We start from the raw sequence: 26,388 nt of genomic DNA on the forward strand, positions 1-26,388 counted from the left end.
GCTGGTTATCAGTTTACATGGTTTTAAGACACAACAAGCCCAAGGCAACCATCCACCATACACCACGATGTGGATATGTGGCAGTCACGCAGCATGTCTCACACGTCTCTCTACCCCTGTTCCAGCTGAGTCACTCTTCCGTAGTTCCCTTCTACTTGGCCTAAGTAGCAGGCCTGAGCCATGATTTTACAAGGGTAACAAGGCCCTCATTTTGTAAGGCTTTACCTATATGCAACAACTGATTAAAGCAAAATCCTGCTAGTGGAACAATGATAGAGCATGATGTTCAGTACATACTAGTACTTCTCAAGGGAGAAGAACCTGAAATTTAGAAATTATGCAGGAATAGAGTAAGCATATGATAATTCAGTGTTGGTTGGAGGGATATAAAGCTGACAGTATAGGTCTACTAGCTCAGCATTTGTAGTGTTGGGCTTCAGTAGAAAAACCATCAGGTCACCAACAACAAATACATGTCAAAAAGTCCTTCTGGTTTATTCAGCGGTCGGAACATGGAAACAGTAGATTAAGTGTTGAGATCACACTGTGTCCATGCATTTTCTGGGTCAAGACCCTGCCCTTTTGGCAGCCCCTTTGAGATCATAGTGATTTCTGATAAGAGTACACACTTGCACCAATGCCACACAAATACCTTCCCAAACCTGTGCTGGTAATGGTCTTGTGCTGAGTATTTCTTATAACCAGATATCTGCTCACACTCATGGAGTCATTCATGCAGGAGTGGGAATTTTTGTACTGGAAGGTGTATGGTCCTCCTGGTTCTGCAGCATCTTTTCCCTCTCCTGCCTCAGCTGGTAGATGTCAAAATAATGGATTATATGTGGGACAATAGGCAAATGAAAAGGAGCAAATGGTTTTTTCCTGTTCTGCACCAAGCAGAGATGAGAATGCCCTCTTGTAGCTTCCTGCTGAAGTGGGACAGGAATAAGAACTGAGGGCATTTTGTTCGCAGGACCCCCGTGAGGCAGTAGAGGGGACTGAGAAGTGAGGATTTCTGGACCTTTAAACTCTAAGTCTTCTTCTAGATATAGTGGGCTATCCCTTTATGTCCATGTGACATCCAGGACAACTTGTGTGCAGGCGCTCACATGGAAAAAGGTTTCAGTCTCCAAACTGATAACTGCCATCACACACATTTTGTGACGCATATATGTCTTTCTTCTCTCTACTTGTGCAACTTTTTATCAGGATGTTTGGGGGCTGAGATGGGGACTTTTAAGTCCTCATAAAAGTAACTCACTCAGGCATATAAACCGTTGCTGAGAGCATGAGCATGGTGCTGCCTCTCCCTGCATCCTTATGTTTTGTGTGAGTGTCCAGCTCTTGAGAAAGCAAGAGGTCTTCAGAGGGCAGATTGTCACACTCAACTCAGAGAATTCACCCTGAAATGGCTAATTTTTTTACTTGATGAATGGAGAAAGTTTGCTACATGGAGAGAGGACTATCAAGTCTACTCCACTGAGAAATCTATATAAATGAGATTTTTTTTTTTAATCCTCCACCATCTTGAAGTGCCAAATAGATACTTTTCCACCAAGTTCATAGTAGTACTTGACTTGGAAGCATAGGATCATCTCTTAAAATGTGTTGTGTACCAGCAGGGACTGAAATATCTTGCCTGGAAAAAAACAGATCTAGCTTTTATAGCAGGACTCTTCTGTAGGTTGTGCTGATTATTGCTTTGTGCTGCTTGACTGTGATTTTTGGCACACAGTGTCACATACCAAATTCCCGAAATAAAATGCTACATGATATTCTAAGAGTTCTTATGAGGCTTTAAAAAGGGATTTGTCTGCTGAGTGGGTACCTCTTCTGGTGAAGCCAAATGATGCAGCAGCAATGGTTTAAAAGGAGAAAGCTTTAGTCAGCAGATAATTAGTCTTTTTAAATAAGTGCAAGGAGAGAAAAAGAAAACCTTCCATCAGACTTGTGTTTGTAGAAGTTGTCAGCAATCCTGCTTTGACTGGAGAGGGTGTGCAGCTCTTTGAATAGTTAAAACATCTGTTCAGCGACGTTGTGAAATGCTCGTGTTCGGAACCCCTGATAAGGGGGACTGCTGAGCTCTTGGCTCATAGAGGCTCCACAGGCAGCAAGGGCTGCACAAACTGTGGCCACTGCTTGCCTTTCCTCCTCCTGGGCAGAGCAAAACAGAGGAGACAACTACTATTTTACATGTGATTTTGCTTTGAGAGGGAGAGAGCAGGAAGTGCCTAGGAAATGGTTCATGACAGAAACCTGGAGTTTTAAATAGGAGAGAGGAGGAGGAGAGCTCATGGGCACAGTTTGTGAACAGTTGAAACACTGACACAACAGCAGCAGAGGAAAACCAGACTTCTGCAAGAGCAAGCACATCCCAAGCCGTCCTGATGGAAGGAGAGACAGTCCCCGAGGCCAGAGGAGCGGCCAGCAAAGCCACTCGGATCGCCCTCGGTGTCTTTGTGAGTGGCACTGTTGTGCTTGGCACGGCTCTTTTCCTGGGTAAGTGAAAGCATTGACACTAACCTGAGCACAACCCTCCCCAGCCTGTCTGCTGGGTGCCCGTGTTTCTGCCTCATGACGTCTTTTGGTGAAAATCTAAGTCTCTTTTTTCTTTCCCTCCTCTTTATGTTTATCCTGAAAGGGATATGAATCAGTAAAGGAGTTCTTGTTGTGGGAATCGTAGAGCTGGGGGGTGCAATGTGAACTCATGTAACATTTTGAATGCTGAATTTAAGTTTGGGTAATCAGTTGAAGGTGTTCTGACCAGAACTGGGTTCTTGCACAGGATGGAGAGAGGCAGGTGAGATTATGCTGATTACGGATTCACCGGTTGTGACCGATGTGGGGTAATAGTCTCTGTTTCCTGAAAATGAATCTGTGTAATGCACACATTTTATGGAATCTTTTGGATTTTCCTTCATTTGGTTTTCATTTAGGGCTTGACTAAAATTCCTGTAGAAAGCCTCAATAGTGCATATGTGTGCAAATTTTTTAGATCTTTCTGTTCTTCTAAGATGAATTGCAAAGTCGCCTGTACAAAAGTCATAAAGAGTGTATCTAGGATGAAATTGAAATATTTTCATCAGATATATAAACTGTAACTAGATGCAACAGAGAAGGAATTAGTTTTTCCCCCTCCCAGATTTGGAATTGCCTGTAGATTGGTTTTATCAGAATAACACTTGAAAGCGTATGCCTACGCTTCTGGAATTATGTGCCGAAGTATAAATATGCCCAGAAACTCCAACCAAAGAGGAAGCTGTGTTGTATTGTGTAAGAACTTTGCATAGTTGGATCCTCTTTTGGAACAATTCAGCCCAACTTTTTGTTTCTTTAGACCAAGACAAATTTCCCTAGATTAGTGGAAGTCTTCCCTCTGAGCATATCTTTTGCTTTCCTCCAGTCCTTTATGATATTGTGATCTTGTTTGAAAGCTCTGCTTTGTTTATAGTCAAAACATAGAAGACAATGTCAGGTTTTCTATAGAATATTTAAAGCACCAGGCTCACTCTTGGTTAGAGTTTTTCTGCTCTGGAGAAATTTCTGCAACATTTGCAGGCAAATAATTTCTGTGTTAGTGATCCCATTCAAGTCAATAAAACTTTTTATAACCATAAGCAGGTTCGAACCTTCAAATTTCTAGATGAAATTAAAAAAGTTTTTCACTTAAAGAAAGCAGTAGAGGATACCAGGGAGTAATAATGGAGAGACCTTATTTCTTTTTGCCTGCACTAGATTTGTTTCTTGCTTAGAGCAGTAAAAGCAATAGACATTTACCATCACAGCTTCTCAGAAATAAAACTTCTTTATCCATAGGCCAGGTGTGAAAATTCAAGCAAATATATTAATTCTTGTGGACAGTTTTCCAAGTGTGCCTGTGGCATGTTCTGTAGGCAGGGATTCAGTGTCAAAATTTTCATTGGCATAGCTGCTAAGAAAAAGAAAAGGCTGGCCTTGGGTCAACCAAAATGCTTTCAGGATTTGTTTGGAAATTGTCTGAAACTTTCAACCTAAAGAACCAAGGGAAAAAAGTTAAATTATTTTGGTTTAACATTTTTTCAGTTAGATGTTTCCATGCTTCATTGTGACATGGTTTTGTTTGTAAGTTTGAGCTTAATTTTTTTAGTTGTATTTAACTGTAGAAATGGACATAATTTTTTCTGTCCATATGAAACATTTTGGGCACCTTAAGATGTTCTTTTTTTCTTCAGTTTTCATTTAGTCTGCAAAATCTGCTGTTTCTGGTACACCTGAAATCAATTTTCCAGTCTGAGGAGTGATATGTAGCTTTCTCCTGCTTTCTTCTTCTCATAGTTGCTACAAGTCTAAGGTGGATGTGGGAGAATCGGGATTTGTTATTTACTGTTCCTTGCTCGTACTGCCTGTGGCACTCTGGTGGGAGTGGGGGCTGTGACACGGCAGGGGCCACCTCCTCCTTGGAAAAAGCAGATTGTTCTCCAGTTCTCTTGGGTGAGGAGTCAGGCAGATTTGAATCTCAATTTGAGAGCCTCTCCTCCTGACTTGGTAGTCCTTTGGGCTACTCTCATTACAGGAATGTTCACATTATTCGCTTCTGTACATTTGTATACTGTTTCCCTTATAGAGTTGTTGGGTTTTTTTAAGCTCAATTGTTGTGTGTATTTGCTTAAGAATCTGGTAACAGGCTTATCAAGGAAGAAGCTAGGATGCTGAGAGTTATAACCATGACTCTAAGTAATAACATCAAAATTAGTTATCTTAACAATAAAAAGGCAAGAGAACAAAACTGTGCAAAGTTTTTTCTGTCAAAATTAGCTGTTACTTAAAATGGAGATGTTACTGCCAAAATTTGATTCTAATGATAAAATTGTAAGTTTCCCAGTTGAAATGGCATTTTTCTTTTGTTTATAAGTGTCAAAAAGACAAGGGCTGCTTCAGATTAAGAATCAAATGATGTCTGGGCTTTTCCCTCCTTTCTCTGCTTTGCGAAGAAAAAAGTCTAGCAAACATTCAAGACCTGGATGGATTCTAAAGGGCTAAATTCTAATCAGCCCTATAATCAGGGATAAAAGGTGTGTTGGGAGGAGTGCAACACTTAATTAAAAGGGATATTATCCATTATTTGTAGTTCATCATTGTAGTGGCTCAAAATCATATTCTGGAGATCTCCACTTCTCTATTTTCTCCTGTTCTTCAATATTCCAATTACAATCTTTGTATGCCTCAAAACCTTGTGTATTTCTTGGTTAATTTACAAAGGTGTTTGAGATGTGTTTCACTAAACCAATGCAAGCTTTGGAAAGGCTGTCCGGAAATAGTTTTATATTCTCGTTTTCTGAGAAACTTGGACTGAAATCCAGCTATTTCTGTCATTAATTGTCATTAAAACTGTGAGACTGGAAGAGATGAAACAGCTTTATATTCAATTCTGGCTTTAGGACCTTTTGTAAAAAAAAAATCCTGAGCTGAAATGATGTTTCACATTTTTATATCACTTTTGAACAACACATAACTGCAGCAGAAATTGCTTTATAACTATCAGCACTGTTAAAGCTGTAGTACCATAATATATTCCATTGTTGGGTTTTTTTGTTCGGTGTTATTTGCTTTTTTTATTTTTGCCATGGACTGTTATTAAGATAATGGATATAATGAGACATTTCTTTATGCCTACTGAGCATATCTAGTGAGTGCTATTTCACCTATCCCTTGGGATTCTCCCTTCCTGATCCCAAGTATCAATTATCTGCATATTTTCTGCCTGAGAGCAGTGTCTGAAATTAGCAATTCCTGTGCTTAAATTTCAGTGGCAGTTGTAATACATGTTTTTAAAAGATGAGCAAAATTAACTGACAATTTCATAGTTTTTCTCAGCCAGGCTTTTGGAAGCAAATGCAATTACAATACTTTTGGGAGATGGTTCAGACAGAAACTGGGTTGTGCCTTATAAAGCACAGCTATCCTTGTGCCCATTGCAATCTGCTTTGTTCCAGGCTGAAATAAGGAGACCCTGGGAGAGTGTCCTGTTGGTGCTGGGCAGTGCAGTGCTGCTGCAGGGCAGTGTGAGCCCCACAGCTCAGGGGAGCTGTGGAAGCCCTGCAGAGGGTGGTGGGACTGCTCTGTGTTGCATTTCCAACCATGGAAGGTGCAGCCTGGTCTAGTGGAAGGTCCCTGCCCATGGCAGAGCATTGGAATTGGAGGGTCTTTAAGGTCCCTTCCAAGCCAAGCCATTCTATTTTCCCATGTTTCCGGGTTCTGGAGGATGACAACAATGCTGAATTGTTTGTGTCGTGGTGGTGCTCACTGTCAGTGAGTAGGGCTGAAGTGATGCCACTCCAGGCACTGTGCAGAGACAGCCCTTGCTCTCTGCTGCCTGTGGACAAAGAGGGGGAAGGAAAAAACAAAGGGACTAGGAGGGGAAAATTATTTGTACAAGCTGCAGTATTTACATAATATACATTCTAAATATTTACTTAATATACATTCTAAGTGCTCTAAATAAATGCAGCCAGAGAGGCACTGGGACCGGAGGCTGCACTGGTATTGGAATGATCGAGTACACAACATTTGGCTGCAGTTGTCAAATTCATTGCAAATGATCTCATTATGGTTTTCCATTTTGCAGTTAGCCAAGGTCTCATAAAGTTTCATCCGAAGCAACAGTACTGTTTGACTGCAGAATGCATTGAAGCTGGTAAGCAGCAGTTTTATCCTCTCAATTATATCATGATTATAGTATGTTAATGAGATATTTATACCATTTATTTTTTTCCCATTATACATTTTACTCAGAAAGCTTAATTAATGAGGGAGAAAGAGCAACAACCCCAAACTTAAAAAGTAACTGTTCAAGTTGCTTCAGTTTTGTTTATTTTGTACAATTAAAATTCATGTTTTAATTTGGTCTAATACTAGTCTAACTAGGTTGACTCAAAGTTTCCCATAGGGGTTATTGTTCTTTTTTTTTTAATAGGAAACAAAATGTTAACCTTCAGGTATATTTTTTTTCTTCCTTTCCAGTTATCAGAAAACTAGCAAGTGAATTGTAAAGCACAGAGATGCTGTTGTACCATATCTGGCACACACTTTATAGGATTTTAAATTGAAAGAGGATAGGTTCAGACTAGTTATATGGAAGAAAATTTTTATGATGAGAGTGGTGAAACACTGGTACAAGTCACTCAGAGAAGCTGTGTATGCCCCATTCTGGAGGTGCTCAAGGGCAGGTTAGATGGGACTCTGAGCAACCTGGTCTAGCTGATGATGTCCCTGCTTATTGCAGAAGGTTGGACTAGGTGACCTTTAAGGGTTCCTTCCAACCCAAACAATTCTATGATTTTATGACTAGGCACTGAAAAGCTACTGAGTCTTGGGCTTGTCAGACTGATCTCTCTCTTTCACTGACAGTAGTAACTGGTAAGAAAGCAATCACAAAAGGGAGCTGAAAATACAATTATCTTCTCCAGTGTACAGTAGATCAGAATTTGATTTGTTTTCTAGTGCAGTATTCAACTAGAGGTAAACACTGCATAGTTACTGAAATGCTAATCACAATCCACTTAATATGTATCACTACTAAATTCCTCAGGCAATTAATTCTATCATGGCAACAATGGAGAGGCTGTCTTCAGGTGTCTGGCTCCAGCAGCTCATGTTCATGTAGTGCTAGGTTCAGTCGTCGTTGCTGTATGGATCTCAAGAAGATTCATTGCAGATATTTTGTCTTCTTTGTTTGTTTGTTTGTTTCTCATTAATCATCATTTCTGGACTGTAGCCTTGTGTAATTCTCTGTTTAAGAAAAAGTGTTCCACAAAAATCAATGTAGTGTCTTTTTACAGCTGCCGGCATCCTGAGCAAGATAAATCAATCTGTAGATCCATGTGAGAACTTCTATCGATTTGCATGTGATGGCTGGATATATAATAACCCCATTCCTGAAGATATGTCCAACTATGGTGTTTATCCCTGGCTGCGACACAATGTGGACCTCAAACTAAAGGGTAAACGGATAATTTCTAAAAGTACTTGGTTGGCTTGTCACTATAGCTTGGTAATTGGCTGGGTTTGAGATGACCAAAAATCTCCACAGTTCTCATCACTGGAAAACATCCAACAGCCTGACTTGATGTTCTCTTTTAAGTATATTTTTCTTTGAAAATCGTATTGAATGATACTGAATTTAACATAAACAGAATTTGGGAGGAAGTATAGAACTGCTGGGAATTCTGGGAATTCTACCAGTTAAGAATGAAGGGATGAAATGATACTGATTATACCAAAAGGAAAAGACAAGGGGATTTAACTCTTTCTCTCTTGCAGCAGATTGTTACATCAGAGTGCAGGAGCTCAGCACACACGTGTAGGAATGTCTCAAAATCAATCATCAGTCCAGGGCAGCAGGCTGTCTCTAACAGTGGCCAACAGCAAGAAAATATAATAAGGCCAAACCAGAGTGATATTTTCCAGTACACTCACCTAGCCCTTGGCAGAGGCGATTTTCAGGCTTCCGGAGATGGAGGTTGTTTGGGTATTGGGTTTCCTTCCCACTGCCATTCAGGCTGCCTCTGAACTACCTGAGCTATCATCAGTGAAACAGAAAGTTGCTTAAGAATGTTTCTGGAGGAAAAAATAGCCCCAGGGTGGAAATGTGTAGGAAGAAAGGTATTTTAATCTCCGTGTGACTTAACTTTGGGCTATACTCTGCAGCGTGGCTACCTCACCAGGAAGCCCTGCAGACCAACTGGGGAGAAAGGGTGATGATTATTGTTAGGCAGGAAAATCTTGCCAGATTCTTACAGTCTTGGCTAGAAGTGAGTTATTCAAAAAAAGGGACATATTCAAGATTTCATATTGTTGGTGGTGTGCTTGAGCTTTGCCCACCTTGTGTACATAACTGACACATTAATTGACATGAGAACCTGGCTTGAGCTCACCACATAACAGAGGTCACTTTTAGGGTTTAATGCTTAAATATAGCACTTATTTTTCTTTGGATTTTGTGAAGACACCAAAGCCCTTCTCCAATTACTTTCTTCAGGATTATTGTATTCAATTTTCACTTCATTAAGTATTTTAAAAGCTGCATTTGGGTTCAGAATGTGAGTTTTGGTTTTCAACATACTATATGGTCTCAAGATTTGCATTTAAAGTCTGCTGAAGATGTCACAAGGTAGGGGAAAAAAAAATATTGCCAGAGCCTGTTTTAAGTTATGCTTTTCATTCTAATTGTTCTGCTGCCAGAATTGGGCTGTATTAGATAACAGTACATCCTGCATGAACCACAGCCACAAAGAGGCCAGTCTTAATTGAATATAGAGTAGCAAGCTGTCACTGTCGTCCTTAATTTCCTCTTTTTACAGGTCCTAATCAAGGACATCATGCCAAGCCAGATTTTTATTAGGTGTTCTTTCTGCAGTCCTTTTAGAAGTTGCTAATACATAGCTAGAAAAAATGCAAGACAAAGAAAGAATCATCCAAGTGGGAAGCATTTGCTTAATGGAAACTCCATATCAGATAAAGGGAGTTTATACAAAATTATTTTATAGGAGGGTCTTGGCACGGACAAGGACAAAGATGTGAAATGCTGGTTGATGTACAGGAGTGTTTTTAATAAAACATTTTCCATCTCCTCCTTAACTTTTTACTTCATGAACTGTCCAAAATACATTCTTGGTAATAAAAAAAAAAAAAAAAAAAAGAAAAAGGAAAGTGTTGGTAGCTGAAATAACAAGCATAACTTCAGACTCTAGGTATATTTGTGTTTTCTCGAGTTATTTCAATATATTAACTCAACACTGAGTTATTAATTTCTGTATGAGCACAACCTTGCTAGCAGAAATTTTATCAAGAGGAAGAACTCCTGCATAGGGAAACAGTTATAGGGCTGAATAGACCTTGGATGCAGATTTTATCTCTCCTTTCTCAAGAACTCTTAGTAGAACTTTGTACCACATGGTAAATATCCCTGTTGGACATTCAGTAGATTAAAAAAGCCTCAGTCTTTAAGACCTGGTTATTATGCAAGTTCTATGCTCTGAAATACTTATCATATTAAAGAAAACTGTTAATCTTAAAGTGATAACGCAGCTTGGCCAGAAAGACACATTTTTCATATTTGATTTTCTTTGATAGTATGATATAGATGGAAACATTTATTCAGGCTATATATTAAAGAATTATGTTACTTAACTAAACTTTTTGGCCATCTAATCTGTTTTCTGGTCCCTGAATGTTCCCGAGCCTGCTCCTGTTCCTGAGAAAGGGATTTTGGGCAAAGACCTGTTACAGAGGTTGCACAAATGTATCTTCAGTATTCTGGAAGCTTAATTTTCTTTTGTTCAGAAGCAATTTCTACAGAAGAAGATCTTCTACAGAATTTCTACAGAAGAAGATAATGGGTAGCAAGTGTAAGAATTAATACAGTCTTACAAAAAAACATAGTTTTAGCTATTTGATGTAATGTCCTGAGCCCTGCATTAGGTGTTAGTGGGTTTGAGAACAAAGCATTTTTTTCTATTTCTTTTGTGTTTGGTGTTTTGGTTTGTTTGCTGTTTCATTGGTTGTTGTTTTGTTTGTTTCTCTTTGTGTATGTGTGTTTGGGTTTTGTTTAGTTTCCATTTCTTGTGTTTTTTTTTCCTTTGTGTGTTTTTGGAGGTTTTTGAGACTCACAAGAGCAGACAACATTGCAGCTTCAAAAAAGGGCAGAACATTTTCTGTGTCAGTGAAGGTTTTTGGGGCCTTAATAGGGAATTCCAAAGAGAGGAAATGGTAGTAGGTCAATGGAAAAAACTAAGAGCTACTGGGTGGTAGATTTTTGTCTGCATATCTCTGGTTGATTAAAGGATCAGGATTAGAACCATCAATTTTGGGGTTCTTCTAGATCTGCAAAATGAAATGTGATAGTTAAAATACCTTTTTTTTTTTAAGATTTCGGTTTATAATGGGGTAAGAATATATATATAATGCTCCTGTGTGTTTCCCTAGCTGTCTTAAGATGCATTCAAGCTAAAATCCTATCATCATTTCCCCTTTAATTTCTTTTCCATACATTGCTTGAGGGTCATTTGGGTTTATTTTTCTGTGCTTAGAGGAACCCACAAACCACATGTGTAACTCACTTTGATCTCTTGGCTATACAAAATAAAGAAAATTCTAGCCTGGAGAAAGTAGTGGTAGGTCTTTCCTTGGATGTGACCTTCAGCAGGATTTCAGGCGTCGTGGAGGAATGTAAAGAAGATAATAGTGGAGAGCCAAAAATATCTCAAAAGCAGAGACTTGTGATTTGAGTTACAACCCAAATCTAGGTAAGGGGCATATAATATTTGGGTTAAAATTTCTTATAGACCTGTTCCTTACAGAACTTTCCTGGAGAGGACTGAGGTACAACTACCTCCCCTTAACCATTCCTGGCTGTTCCAGATTGTCCCTGACGTGAAGCCAGCCTTTCCTTTTCAGCCACACCACAGGAATGTGAAAAAGTACCTCACACTGAAAACACTCCTAGTGCCCAATAGACCTCTGATGAGGAGTCCTGTTGCAGTCCCTTGGAGTGCATCAAAATGGAAAGAATAATTTGGTCGTGGCCTGTGTTGTATGAACAGAAGTGATCTCAAACTGCAACAGCTTCAGGCTTGTGTCAGGCCAAGACTGCAGTAGCTCTATGAGTTACTCAATGTTTTCCCACTTACCATAAATTTACTGCAAAGCTATTTGTGTTCCTGATGAATTTTTCCATTTTGATTCATGGACCTCCATTAAGGTTTTAGGAGTGCTTTTGTATTGCCACAGAAAAGCAAGTGGCTTTTTGTGAAGAGTTCAGAGCTGGAAGTCTGAGGCACGTAATTCAGTGTTTATTACCTGTGGTGAACGTTGGTTGTGAACCCAGAAGCTTCTTTTCCTTTCTCTGAAGTCTGAAGGACAATGGTATACAGCTGGCTTTTTTTTTTTTCTTTCTCTGAGTGACCGTGCAGGAAGCAATAAATTAAAATAAAAACAACAAAACAAGACTCCACAAACATTCCTAAATCTCAGAACTGCAAAGGAACTGATTTTAATTATGTGAATAATTTCTGAACGCGTCTTCCAGACCTTTTAAATTTAATTTATGACTGTGGAAACCAGTTTACAAATTAAGTCTCCATACTGTTCCTGGTCCAGTGAGACACCTACTTCCGGCTGATTTGCTGTGCTAAGCTGTGTAGAGTGGCTGATTTCTGAATGTCAGTCAGTTTAAAATGAGGAATTTCCAATGTGGTAAACCAGAGAGAAATGGAATCCTTTTAGGAGAATATGGTGTGTGGGCTTCTGAATAACATGAGACAGACAGCAAGCAAAATATATTGGCAGCATAGGCAACTTTTCCCAAGATAATCTGCAATGATTTCCTTTGAAAAATAAGTTCTTTATGCTTAAAACCTGTAAGTAAAAATATCTCTTTGGAAATTTATGCTGTTTGACTATAGGATATCCTTTCAGACTGATCCCAGCTGTTGGTGTTGAGCAGTTGCTGTTGCTGTTGAGTGGTTGCTGTCCTGCACAGAGGACCCTGTGCCACAGGGCTCTTTTAGGGCTGGGTTTTTTCTCCCACCATTCAACTGGTGCTCGCCTGGGACCACTGGGATAGTTTGGAGGTGTCCCACAAAATCTGAAATGCAGCTGCTGACACTCATCCCCAGATTTCTGTATTAGCTGACCTGTCTCTTGTGATTTGTTTCCTTCAAAGTTATTTGAGCTTTTTGAGAGCTGTCCCAAGTATGAGGAAGAATATCAGCAGTAATTAAAATAAAAGAGGATATTTATGTTTTTGATTCCAATATATTACTGGGTAGCTGCTCTTGAGTGGAAAGAAAGCAGAAAATAGCAATAGCACTTCATGCTGTTTTGCTTGGTCTTTTCTGCAATAAATTGATCTCTTTTCAGTGCTACAGACACTTTTTTCCAGTGGTCCAGATCTTTCCTATAGTGGCTTATTTATCTGATTGTAAGAAAAAAATATAAGTGGCACAAGTCAGGTAAATCTCTCCAGGCAAGAAGTTAGTAGCTTTTTGGTAAAATGAAATACCTAAGTCAAAAGTGGAGAAGCCAGGACTTTTTCCAGGCTCTGTGGCTGCTTAGAATGAAAATTGTGTTTGTAATGGGTGATTTTGGAAAACCATGAGTACAGACAGGAGACAATTTTGGTTCCTAAATGAGGTTTAAAGGCAGCACAGTAACTGAGCCGCAGGATTCCCACAGCATCTCCCTTGTTTGGAGACTAGAATGGCATCCTCCTCTGAACCCTCCCCTAGAACCAAATTGGGGCATCCTGCTCACTCCTGTTCCACATGTGGCACATATTCCCCTAAATTTACAATGAGCCTGGGGTTTGTATGATACATATCACTCATACTTGCAGATACTGAATTTCAAAATTTTTGGTGGCTGTGTTTGGGTGGGTAATTTTACAGAATGAGGATTGATACCTTGGAAGGTGCAGCAACCCATGACATCCGATTCCCTTTTTTGTCAAAAAAAATCCCACAAGTGCATGTTGAAAATATTATTGTAATGAAGTAAATGTAATGCTGTCATTTAGTATGGAGCTCCACCTATATTGTAACGATTGGGAAATTTGAAATCTTCTGGTCTAAATATGGTTTAAAATCTCTAGCCAAAAAATTATAATGACATGTGTTATCTCCTAAAGCATAATACTGGGAGGCCAGAGGGGCAGGGCAGGGAAGAGGGCAATTCTACTCAAAAGAGTAAGATTTATTATTGAAATTAAATTTATGAACAGAGGCTCTCATCTCTTTATGAAACAATTTTTGGCTTGGTCACAGCTTGTGTACAGTTATGTTGACTTTTGGAGGAATTCACATGATGGGCTTATTTTTTGATACACAAACTCAGAGAATTTACAAAATGCTGAAACTGTAAACAAACAACGTTTCTGTTTCAGAAATGTGCTATGTATTAGGGCACTGAACAGCATTAGGAAGCATTTATGTAAGCACAGCTGTGTGAATGCTATTTCCATGAGAACTTCCATATTGTTAAAATGGATATTCAAGGAAAGAGTTGAAGAATTTCTTTTCAAGGGGAAAATGTCAGTATATTAGTTGGGTTTATTTGTCTAAATACACAATCCTTTAATGAAACTGGTATTTGGGAATATATGTTCGTTTTACTTGGTTTATGTTCCTTGGGAACTAGAACCTATATGAATTGATTAATTACTAGATTTTCATGAATTCCTGTGGAAATACATATTCATATTAATTACATCTATGTGAGTGCAAAATTAATTCATAATGATTTAAAGGTTTCATTGGAATATCAGAAGAATTAATAATAAGGGGCTCTTACTTTCAAGAGTCACTGCTCCATCCATGGTGTGATGAATGCTGCCATCAAGAAAATGACTGATGGACATTATTTGTATCAAATAAAAAAGATAGTTCCCTGAATTGATAACTGGTGTCTTGATCATGATTAAATACCTTTAAAAAAACCCAACCAACCAAAACAAACCAAAACCCCCACCACCCCCCCCAAAATCAAAACAATGAAAAAAAAAAAAAAAGGAAAGAAACCAAATTCCCCCACCAACCAATCACCAATCCATCCTCTCCCCTCAGCTCACAAAATAAAACAAGGGGAGGAGGGAGAAGCAGTTTATCAAAACAAGGCAAGCCTAGATTAAGGCATCGGCTCTACAAGGACCATTCTGAGGAATGAACTCATGGAGCTCCAGAATGCACTGGTAGTTTTATTAAAGAACAAACAAACAAGCTAGTTACTGGTTTGAAAATATGGAATTTTTAATATTTAATATCTAAGGCATATCTGAGGCTGTGTAAGCCAACACAAGGCCTTCCAAAGAAGTGGGAATATACAATACAGCAGGTGTAGGGCAATCTGAGAGGAGTCCAGTGCTCTGCATTATTTCATATTCCTGTGTGAACAAGGGGTTTGCCATTCTGAAATTTCTTTTGAGTGATTATTTCAAGCACTTATGAACTCCAGCAAGGCGATTCTGGTGACCCAATTATTAGCAATGGGGAAATGAGGGAAAAAAGGTAAGAAAGTAGTAGAAGGCTGGTTAAGAAGGGAATTTAAAAAACATGAAAGTGGAAATTAAGTATGCTTTGGAAATATTTTAAAACTGTGTTATAAACACCAGAAAGGTGTATTGATTTGCTATTTTTATTTTACTTTAGACACTCAAAGCAAAAAAGCTTTAATTAGGCAAGGATAGTTTTAAACATATGGTGAAAGATTTTTTGCAAGCCTTTTATGCTAGTTTGTTCTCCCATATATATATATTTAGGAAACAGTAGAGAAATCTAGACTATAATTCATCAGAAACTCAAAATAGGTAGTTATAAAATGCAATGAAATATATTTTGTACTGCATTAAGCTTGGACTGCTTCCCTTCCTGTGCTGAAACTGAGAATTGTTTACAGCCACCAATGCAAAAAGAAAAGGAAGAAGAGCCTTCATGTCAGTAACAATTAGCAAGTATTTCATTTATTTATGGTGGCAAGAAAACTTTTCATTGCTTTGTTTATTTGTGAGAGAGTAAATATTTTATCTTGAGACTGTGTATTTTCTTATTTTGGACTGCTGGAAACAAATTTTTATTTGAAAACCAATCATTTGCAGTTGACTTCTAATAAAGTGTCTGGTGGGGAAGAGGACTCCAGACTGCACATGTCAGACTGTGCAGAAGATACCTGAACTAGTAAGAAGCACTGAAGAGCAATTAGCAGAACTAGTAGTTTACAAAAAAAGAAATAATTTTAGGTTAGCTCATATTTTAGGGAAACCTCAGAAACCAAATATTGCTATCAATTGCTACTAGAGGAAAGAAATGTTTTTGCACACTTAAGTTGCCTATCAGGAGACATTCTCAGCAGAACCTGTGTTTTAAAGGCATAAAGGAATTTAATGAGGCCTTGAAATTATGTATTTGAGCTTGGATTGCACTGATGTCAGACAAGAACTGCGAGCAGGCATCTGCACATCCACTGAGATTTGTCTCTGTGGTATTTTCCAGGCAGGCAAGATCTTGCTTTGTTCTTCTTCCAAGGCTTTCAGATGCATAACGATTCTGAAATGGAAGCTGGGCAGGTGCATTTGTGTGGGAGTTTGACCTATGCTGTTAACCTGCTCAGTGGGGTAAAGTTATACTGAAACATTAAATGTTGTGGCCTACAGCAGATGTCCATGTCTTTTTCAGAAGAGTGCTCTGAGGGAACAGGTTTAACTCTAAGAATAGTCTTGGCTTGATGATACTCGTCTTGATCCCAAGAAACATATCCAGCTTGAAATACCAATGAAGTCTGTCACTTCCTTTTAGAACATACACACATACATATGTACATACATATATACATATAATATTCTTCACTCTCCCCTCTAGACCCCCTTCCAGCTATGAGTCCCTTTTCCAAGCTGAAGAGAAAAAAAGATATATATGTATCAGATTTTCTTATTTGACTATTTTGTATCTTGGAATGTTGTAGTCTAATTAAATTCTTATTTTCATGCATCAAGACCGGAATTGTTTCCATTGGTCGAATGATTACACAGCAGTCTTGTGTAAAATTTTATATTCTTTGGCCAGTGCTTTTGTTTTGGGCTAGAAAGAACATTGCGCCCCTCATAGGCACAATGAAACTTACCACTGCCGCCTCTCCTTCACTTTGGACTCTGAAAAGGAGGAATTGGAAACCAGATACTCTAAATGAATGTCAGCTGGCCTAAAACCATTCTGAAATGATCACTCTTGGAATGTGTAAGCTCTTGTTGCTTCAGACTGTACATTTGTCTAGCTGAGATGTCTGTAACAGCAGTGTGGTTTTAAAGTTTTTTGTCTGCCCTTTGGCATCCTGGCCAAATCTTTGCTCTGTGAACCACACTGACCTTGGCTTCTGAAACCCAGTGCACTGAGAGTTCAAAGAGAGGGCGATGCCTTGGTGCTACAGCTGGAGTGCTAAACAACCCCGGTGGCACAAGTGCAGTTGGATACTTGGGTTTTAGAGGTTACTTTTCAGGAACTCTTTTGCCATACCTCTTAAGCTTGAAGAAAATATGGGAAATAAGGGATAGACATTCTTAATTTGGACTAGATTAATCATAATTATCTTATAGTTCAGGGACCCCAGGGAATGACATTCTGCACATGTGTTGTGTGTTTGGTTTAATGGCTAAACTCCAACCAATGTTTGAGAAGGCTTTTCTCTACGTTTAAGAGGTAATTCCTCACAGAACATCTTTAAAAGAACCTGCTTCTGACATCAGAGGATCGTCTGCAATTGTCCAAAAGATTACTTGGGCTTTTATTTTTACAGAGGTAGCACATAATAGTGCTAACTTAGGGAGGAAACAAAGGTTTTCACTGATAGCTGTAAATAGGAACAGTTCTTTTATTTATTCATCTCATCAGTTCAGAAACTCAGTTCTTATAGCTGTAGAGCACAGTGAGGGGAGGATGACTAGCAGAGTCTTTTGGGCTCAAGTATTGAAAGTCTCTGTCATTGGGTATTTGCAGATAAACCTGCTGAATGTGTAGGCCCTTGGGCTGCTTTCTGAGTTTGATCCCAAAAGAAATGCATTACAAGCTGCTTTCACTTTAGTACTGAGGATCATCAAGCAACTCCCACTGTCTCTGAAATTAAAGGGACTGAGGGGCATTCACTGTCTTGAAAGGATCAAGCTCTTTGAGTGTGTGGATCAAGTTCAGCAAGCTTTCTGCTCATAAAGGAGCACTATTCCAATCACTAGGGCTCTGACATGAGTTAGATAGGGAGCAATCTGTGGCTCACTTTCTTTATCTGCAACGATGGATAATGACTGTGTCTCCTTAGTCTGTCATGTCTAAGAGTGCTTTGAGATCTGTGTCCTAAATGTATAGAGTGCAATTGCAGAAGTAACCACTGGATTATTTCCTATGACCTTTTTTGTGCCACAGACAACTACATTACCCATGTAATGCAGCTCAGTAGTTTGCACTGGGATAAAACATAATTGACTTTGGGGTAAAGTTTATCTCCCCAAAAAGCATGAAATCTTGAAAATATTAAGGGGCAGAGAAGCTGCTATCTCTTCTGGTTGCTGGTTCCAGTGGTTAATCACTGTCACTGCTGAATTTGTCTTCATTGTTCAACAGTTGGCTTTCTATGTGCCTTTTTTCAATAGACTAAAGACCTCTCTGGCACCAAGCATTTTCTAAGGGTGTTTTGATATTGTGATCCCATCACCCTTTCACATCTCTTGTGAGAAAAACCATGTTCCCTTATAGCATGCTTTGTTTGTCCCTCCCTTCTCTTTCTCCAGCCACACCCTCCAAAGAAACAACTCAATCGTTTTGATATTTCTCTGCCCTCTGTCCAACTGTCCAACATTGTTTTTACAATTCAGACAGCCAAAGGGCAGGCTGTGTTCCAGTCTGTCTCACCAGCCTGTGTACACACTAAGATCATCTCCCCACTTTGATACTTCCCTGGTTTTGCAGTCCAAGACTCCTGTCTGTTCTAACATTGCCCTGGGAGTTCATGCTGAATTATTTGTCTGCTTCTAGCTTTTCACTCCTCTAGGGTTACAACTTTCCAGGAAATGGGATGTCCCTTGGGGTTCTTGTATAATTTTTGTTTGTTTAGAGTCCAAGCATATTCCCTGGGGGATGTTTGCACATTGAGTTGTTTTTCTTCAAGATACAAAGCATAAAAATATATTTCAGATCATTGTCAGATATCACTGTGCAAACACTTGAGCTTGCATTTTCTACTCAGAGCAAATGTTTGTAAAAGAATAAGGACAAAAACTACTGGAAAAAATGCTACTGTCTTTACTAACAGAATGATTTCTCTATATCCAGGGTTGTAAAGTGCAGAGAAAACTTTTATTTTCCTCACTAGAATAGGAAATATCCTCATGAATAACATAGTGTTTTTCAGGATTTCAACTATATATATAGAAAACTGTCTGATATGGTATACAATATATATATATTGTATATATATATATATATATATATATATATATATATATATATATATACAATCTGATCAGGACACTGATAAATTGAATAAATATTTCTAATCTGAATAGATGGGAGTGCATGTTTCTTTTCTCTGCAAATCTGGCTTTACAATCCTTTTTCATGCAGTCCAAGTCAGAGGAAGGAAAGGTACGGGATTTCTTGGTGCCATAAATAAAATACGGCGGTTGAAAACCAAAGTGAAGCTGTGCAAGACAGTGGGCTGGAAAATCAACAAGGGCTGGAAATGGAAAGTAAGATTAAAGGTAAAACTTAGCCACAAGACTATCCTTAGCAGCTTTAGAATAGTACGCAGTTAAATAAACACACATGCAAAGCTTACTTTGCAATGTGCCTTGCTCTCACTTTTAACAGCAGATGATTGCTATTTACTTGAGGGTAGTGAACCACAGGAAGCTGGCCCTTTTTTAGCCCTCTTGCCCTGAAAAAGTACTATGTGAAGGGAATTGAATATAAACTTTCTTCCTTCACGTCCCAGCTCCCCATGCCCAGCTGTGCCTTTTTTCCTTGACTGTGTATCTGAGCATTTCCAGTTCAGACAAGTGAAGATCACTCCCAGCTATGGAGTGGTTTTTTGCTGGTGATGCTGAGACTTTGTGTTTTATACGAGAGTCAGGGAGTGCAATGATGCAAACCTGCCTGGTCTGGCGTGACAGAAATTCGAGAACCTTGACTGCAATGGGAACTTTTGCACCCCCAATGCCTTGGTACAAGAAAGTGAATGATGAGGCCATTTGCAACCTTGGGAAGTTTAGGATATTGTGAATACCTTTAGCCAGTTTCTGACTATGCAAGTGGTAGCTGCTTAATGAGATATGTTATTATAGAGCTGTGGAGTGCAATTGACAATAGGTGTTGACACTTGCCATGACTAAGTTTTATGTGAAGGGAATCATAATCTTGTATTTGAGCATCCTATGCCTATGGAAACATGAACAATGAGGTGCTGAGGTCAGTGATAGAGGCCAAGATCTTTTTTTAGCCTGAAGAGAACGACTTTGGAAATAATTTAAAAGTGAAAGATGTAGTTGAAAAAGAGCTATTTTGCTAAAAAAAAAAAAAAAACCATTCAAATGTATTTTTGATATTTGGCTAAGGAAATGGATCCAAACGGTATATTCAGCTTGCTTAAGCTATGCTGGTTCACTTTGTTTGTCCTGGTGATTTTTGGCTATGATGTTTTGCTTTGTAGGCAGGGTAGTGGCATAACTCAGTAGCAGCAATAAATTGCCACATTTTTGTTGATGTTAATAACAATTCTGTGCTTTTTCAGATGCCTGGAAATCAGCTTAGGTTGTGGTTTCTTTTTAACCTCTGCAGTCAGATTGCTATTCTATGTCTAGTGCTGTATCATTCAATTGAGAGCTGACAAGTGAGCTGTTATTTTAAGGGTGTCTTTTCAATATTGTTGGCGTGATGTGTATTTCCTAATCTGATCAAAACTATTTATTCCTAACAATTCTTCTTTAGAGGTACAATTTTGGTGTCCTAAAATGTAAGATTGCTTTAAGGAATTAGAACTTTTAGTTTGAAACAAGAAAGCAAGCAAGCAAGACAGCTCCAAGAATAAGCTCAATGTTCTTCTCAGTGCTAAGTGAGCTGTTTTAGTCAAAATGTTGGTAGTCCTGATCTCCCTAACTAGGTCAGAGTTTAAGGAAACTGTGCTTAAGGAAAGCCTATCAGACTGAACTTCTCAGTGGATTTATATAAATACCCACAGTTCCTTAGGGAGGTGTGAGAGTTGGAGCTTGGAAAGGCAAAGTAAAAAACTAAAGCAAATCTGTGGTATCTTATGAGGCACAGCAACATTAACTGGTCTTTGGTGGTCTTCCTCTTCCTATCCCTTGAAAGACAACGACGGTTTTGCTTACATTTTGGTGTCAAAACAAAAAATATCTGAAGCTATTCAGTTTTTCAGAGTGGAAAGACAATTCTCCCAGACCGCTATAGTTCAGGTGAATTTTTTCAGAGGGGCTGAATTTGCTCTCTGTGTGTCACTGGCTGGCATTTCTCTTACTGTAGATGAGAGCCTGAAATCCATGTCATGTGTCAGGAGGTGAAGCACTGCTCAGAGTGTGGGATGGCCTGGGGCAGGTTTGTTCTGCTTGCGGAGTCCTGGGAGAGCAGAGACTGAGCTGCTGCCCCCCCAAAGGCTGCCCTGTAGAGAGCAGTGTGCGTTGACCCACACAAACAGATATGCTCTGTATGGAGTGGGTTTGTCAGAGCCTGCAGATGCAGCCAGGCTACTCACAGGACCCAATATTGCTAATTTAGAGAGAGCTTGATGGGCCTACATTGATTTCAGTCACAGGAGTGACTTTCTTTCCATGAATAAACAACCTCTAGACTAATTGATTACATATATCTTTGATCAGTGTGCTGTGCTCTTCCCTTTTCTTGCTGCTCTTGCCTTTTCTTGCTATTCATCTTTAAGAATTTAAGTGCTCAAGGACATGTAAAATCCATATGTATTTCTGAGCTAAATAAGAAGCAAATTTCTAAATCTTGTATTTGGATTTTATTTTAGCTAATGTAGGAATCATGTGGATGTGAGCAGTGCTCCAAGTTTGAGCCTCTAAGTCTTTCTGAAAACTTGAGGTTAAGCCTGGGAAACCTCCGTAGCCTAAAGACCATCCATGGATCACACCCCTTATTTCCGTGTCCACAGGATTCAAACATCTTATTAAGTCTTTCATGTTTGATCACTGGATTTGATGTTATCTGAACTGAGAATTGTCTTCATAAAAGAATTCTGAGCAAGTTGGCAACATTTACCCCACCACACTCTCTGCAGGAGTGAGGTGGGGTAGATGTCACATTAATGACACGGTTTGATGGAAAAACACCAGGTCTGATTTTAACACAATTTGATGCAGTTGTATCTCTAGAGTTGATTTTATTGGCTCTTATAATCTGCTTCTCTCTTGAGCTTTAGCCATTGGATTTTATTAGCTTCAAAACTTCATGGTTGTACAGCTCACTGGCAAAGACAGAAATTACTGTAATGGCTTTAATGGGAGGGTAATTTTTCATCCTTAATTTTATGGAGGATTCATTTATCATTTATTTTAAAATGCCATTTTAAAAATGTGAACAGGTCTGATTATGCTGCTAAGAATTGTGCACGCTAAACATATATATTGATGATTTGCATTATAGTGTGTTTAACAAATTGGGAAATATTAGAGGATTTGAACCCAAAGCTATCCTCTTCAGAAGTATTTTTGTGGAAAAATCTTATTTGTGACTAAAAAGGAATAATCTCATTAAATTTCTTTAGGATCTAAGCAAAAGAATTGGGCAATGGGGTTGTTTCTTTCTTTGTTTGTTTTTTTAAGGAGAAAAGGTATTTGTGAGAGAGAACAAGTGGCATTTGCTCATCACTATGGTATTCCTTGAGTAATAAAGTAATAAACAGTTCGAGGTCTGCATTATGGTCCCCTGAGTGCTCACATGGGATCAGGAGGGGAATATCTAAGAGGGGCAGCATGGCTGGTTCCTGAGGGTGCTATGGAAATTTTTGGAAAAAAATGCCTTAAAATCCTGCCTCAAGCAGTGAGCTCCTAACTAATACTGAGACAAGCTGTTCAAACCCAGGCTGTTCTCAGCTATAGAACCCAGCAGTCAAACCCACCTTTTGCTTCCCAGGAGAAAGAGGCATTGCACGGTAGACTCTGCCAAGCTGCTGGAAAGAGCAGGGCTGGAGAGTGAGCAGCTGCCACTGTTTGCAGGAGGGTGCTGCTTTTGCATGTCAGTACCACCACCTCTCCAGTACTCTGCATGTCCCCAGCCAGTCCTGGAAGAGGAATAACGTTGCATTGACCTTGATCCAGCTCTGTGTGGGAGCTTTCTGGTCTTGACATGGCTGTCAAGTCTCAGTGGTTCTCTGCATTCACAGACCTCTGGGACTCTGGTACTGCCCTTTGTTCTCCCTTTTGTGTGGAGCATGCTTCTCAGCACGTTTGCGCTGTGCTGCCTCTGCTCATTTGAAACCCAGAGCCCTGGGTGGTATTTTGGTGCAGGGAAGGGAGTCTTGAATTTTTCTAGGCTGTTTAGCTCTGGCTGAGCACACAAGAGAAGGAACTTGATACCAGCAAAGCCACTCCTTCCAGTGGTCCCAGTAGCAATAAGGTAAGGCTGTGCAGGACCTGCTTGGGTCTTGCAAAACCGGACAAAGTCCAAGAGAGTTTGCCAGCCCTGTTCCTCTGCTGTGCTCAAGAGTTACCTGCTTCTCTTGGCCATGGAAGTGCTTGTGCTGTGCAGCAGCTGAGCTGACAGATCTCTCTGAAGTTCATCTGCCTCTACATTTAGACACAGTACTTTTTATCTGCAGCTGCATCATGGCTGATTTACAGCTTTCATCTAGGAACCTGTAACATTCCGGTTAGGTCCTGATTTCATAATGTGCCAGCACCAGAAGCTGAGCCACTTGAAAAAATTCCTGACTCCCTCCTCTGTGTGTTGGTTCCCACTCTCACCCCACGACTGCCTGTCACCTCAGTTGCTGAGGGTAGCTGGTTGTGAGGATGAGTAACAAGCTGCATCTGTCATTTGGCTTTATATCAGTTCTCTTTAAAGTAAATAAATAAAAAAAAATTATTCTTTGTTGGGGATTGAAAAAGGTGCCATTATGTCTGTGCTACTGCTTAAGAAAGTACGCATGGAGCCTCATACGTAATTAAACAAGTGCTATGATTAAGCCAAATGCTGAAACAGGCAAACAGTGTCAATGTTTTCCAAAGTATTGAAAAAAAATTATTTGTTTTTTCAGCATTGCTAGAGAAACCCATCAGCAAAAGACGAGACAGTGAAGCTGTACAGAAGGCCAAGATCCTTTATGCATCCTGCATGAATGAGAGTAAGTGGATTGATTTGAGGAGGGCATAGATGTACTCCCTGCATTTATAAAGGCAGGCTTTTTATCTCTCTGCAGAGCTCTGTAAAGCTCTGTGCAGATGCATGGATTTTGCTGATATGGATTCAACTGAAGGCAGAGGGTCTTTTCCACACCTGAAGCTGGCTGTTGAGACTGAGGTACACCCAGGCACAAGAAGTCAGTTTTAGAGAAACGTCTGCTTGACAGCACTATGAAGAGACATTTACCTGTTCAAAAGGATGTTAAACTGTGCCCCCAGGGTTGTGGGGTTAGTGCCTGGGGTTAGTAAATCAGAGGAATCCTCTGATGAAATTCTCATACTGATATTTTCAAGAGCCTGTTGCTCATCACCTTCTACATTTCTCTAAAACTGTTTCATCAGAACTCTACCTTAGGGATGGGTATAGACAGCCCTGAACTCTTTAGCTTTGGTATCTGCATGTCAAGCAAGTTAGCCATCTTTGCAGAATGCTTCTCCTCAGCTTGTAAATGGTGCTGTAAGGTAATGTAATTCAGGACACATCACTGCTCTTAGGTAGCTGCACAGGTGAAATAAGGCTTGGAAGTCCCCTTTGTCCTGACTCTTTCAGGATTTATTTCCTGCAGTTTTCTTCCAGCATGGCCTCTGTCTGACTGCCATCAAGTGAGACCATCTGCTCTAGACCCTTGGTGCCCTGATGCTGCCTGTCTAGCTTTGATTATGATCAGTAACCCCCCCTCCCCAAAAACAGTGAAGTTTCTATGCTAATTCCTAAGCAAGGAGGTGTTTTTTTTTTAAAAAAAAATTTGCTTAATGCCAGCCTTTGCCTTTCTTGAAAGGCACTGACTTGCTTCTCTTATTCTTGATAGAGATAAACAGGATTGGACTTCCATGCTGCTGTGCTCACAGGCAGAGCAGAGGCTTTGAGTTTCAGCTATTGTGGTTGCCTTGCCTGGAAATCAATCGATGCCAATAAATCTATGTCTTGTGTGGCTGCTGCTGCACTTGAATTGTCTGGAATGTAATTGTTGCCACACTTTGACATTTCAGATAAAATTGAAAAAGCCGATGTGAAACCCCTGTTAAGTATACTGAAACATTCACCTTTCCGCTGGCCTGTGCTGGAATCCAATATTGGACCTGAAGGGCTGTGGTCAGAAAGGAGGTTCAGCTTAGTCCAAGCCTTGGCAACTCTTCGTGGCCAATACAGCAGCTCTGTCTTCATCCATTTGTATGTGGCTGCTGATGACAAAATCTCCAATCGCTACATCCTGAAGGTACAGTACAGCATTTCTAATAGGTTACTTTGCAGGGTATCTTATGGTCTCTTTTTTAAAAGCACGTTTACATACCAAATGTTTACATTTGATTGTTGTTGTTATTATCTACTTGCTTACAGATGTAGGTGGGTGCCAATTTATGGGAATGTAGAAGCCACTATCAACCACATGCTATTGAAAAGTATTTCTGTACAGGTTTTCTTCTTTCGAATGGAAAAAAAAACATAAAAATGTCCAGTAGACCAATAGCCAGGGCCTATGTTCATGAGAATAAGAGGTCAATATTTAATTCTATATTGATGCTGCTTATGACTCTTTGTTTGCATGAAGAATGCTTTTTGTTTGTGAGGATGAGAAACGGTCCATCAGTAGCAGATATTTTGAATTTGAGCTGTTTTTCTTGAGATGGAAACAATCTGGTGCTTATGCAGCACCTTATGATCCAGATTTATCCCAAGTACTTTTAAACATGAAATAAGAGAATTTACCATTTTCCTGTAGTGCTATTGCTTTTAGACCAAAACATTACCAATTTGTTAACAGTGCATGGCATTACACAACAGTTTAGTAAGAAAAAGACTCAGGAAATGTTGCCTCTCTGCAGTCTGCCAAAACTTCAGATAAAATTGTGTAACTGTGGCAAGACTGAGTGCCTGGGCCATTGTTGTTTAAGAATGAGTTCAGATGAGTAGCCAGAGCAGACCCTCGCTCCATGGCTACAAGAAAATACTTCATGAAGGCAAGAGAGAAAGTGCCTGAGGAAATAAGAAAGTTACGATGGCATTCATCCCAGCAAAACAGCAAAATATGATCCTTATTTTGTTAGCATCTTGGCTAGTTGTAGGAATGTAGCCAAGAATACATTGTATTTATGGACTGTGGTGGTACTGGAGTGGATGTCAGTTCTAAGTCAGTTCTTCCACATGTCTTTTGACTGAGGCATTTAATTGGCATAAAACTGAAGGGTAGCTTTTCCCCATCTCTAGGACATTTTCCTGGATAGCCAACAGCAGATCAAGAGTTTGCTGTACTAAAGATGTCATTCTGCTACGATGCTGTTGAGATCCTGTGAGGCTTTTTTCAGTTGGAGACTCACTTAAAAGAACTGAAGCAGAAAAAACAGGGAGATGTTTATTTGGGTATCTCCTGTCATAGTATTTCAGTTCAAGTCGCCTGTCAGCAAATGGCTGGGCAGGGACACCCTCACTGCTGGTCTCTTGAAAATGA

General features: G+C 39.5%; 1 protein-coding gene across 1 annotated transcript in view; it reads left to right on the top strand.

The window, feature by feature from the left end:
- The first annotated feature begins 2,083 nt into the window (after positions 1-2,083).
- Positions 2,084-26,388, top strand: part of PHEX (phosphate regulating endopeptidase X-linked) — a 96,417-nt gene continuing 72,112 nt past the window's right edge. The window contains exons 1-5 of the mRNA XM_066177513.1: positions 2,084-2,499; positions 6,605-6,673; positions 7,818-7,979; positions 23,797-23,883; positions 24,932-25,158. Of these exons, the coding sequence (XP_066033610.1) occupies positions 2,388-2,499; positions 6,605-6,673; positions 7,818-7,979; positions 23,797-23,883; positions 24,932-25,158 (657 nt within the window). The 5' untranslated portion in view covers positions 2,084-2,387. The remainder of the gene's footprint in view (positions 2,500-6,604; positions 6,674-7,817; positions 7,980-23,796; positions 23,884-24,931; positions 25,159-26,388) is intronic.

Source organism: Chamaea fasciata, unplaced genomic scaffold (assembly GCF_029207755.1).
Source record: "Chamaea fasciata isolate MVZ Bird 193981 ecotype frontalis unplaced genomic scaffold, bChaFas1.0.hap1 SCAF_2, whole genome shotgun sequence".
In the NCBI taxonomy this organism is placed as follows: Eukaryota; Metazoa; Chordata; class Aves; order Passeriformes; family Sylviidae; genus Chamaea; species Chamaea fasciata.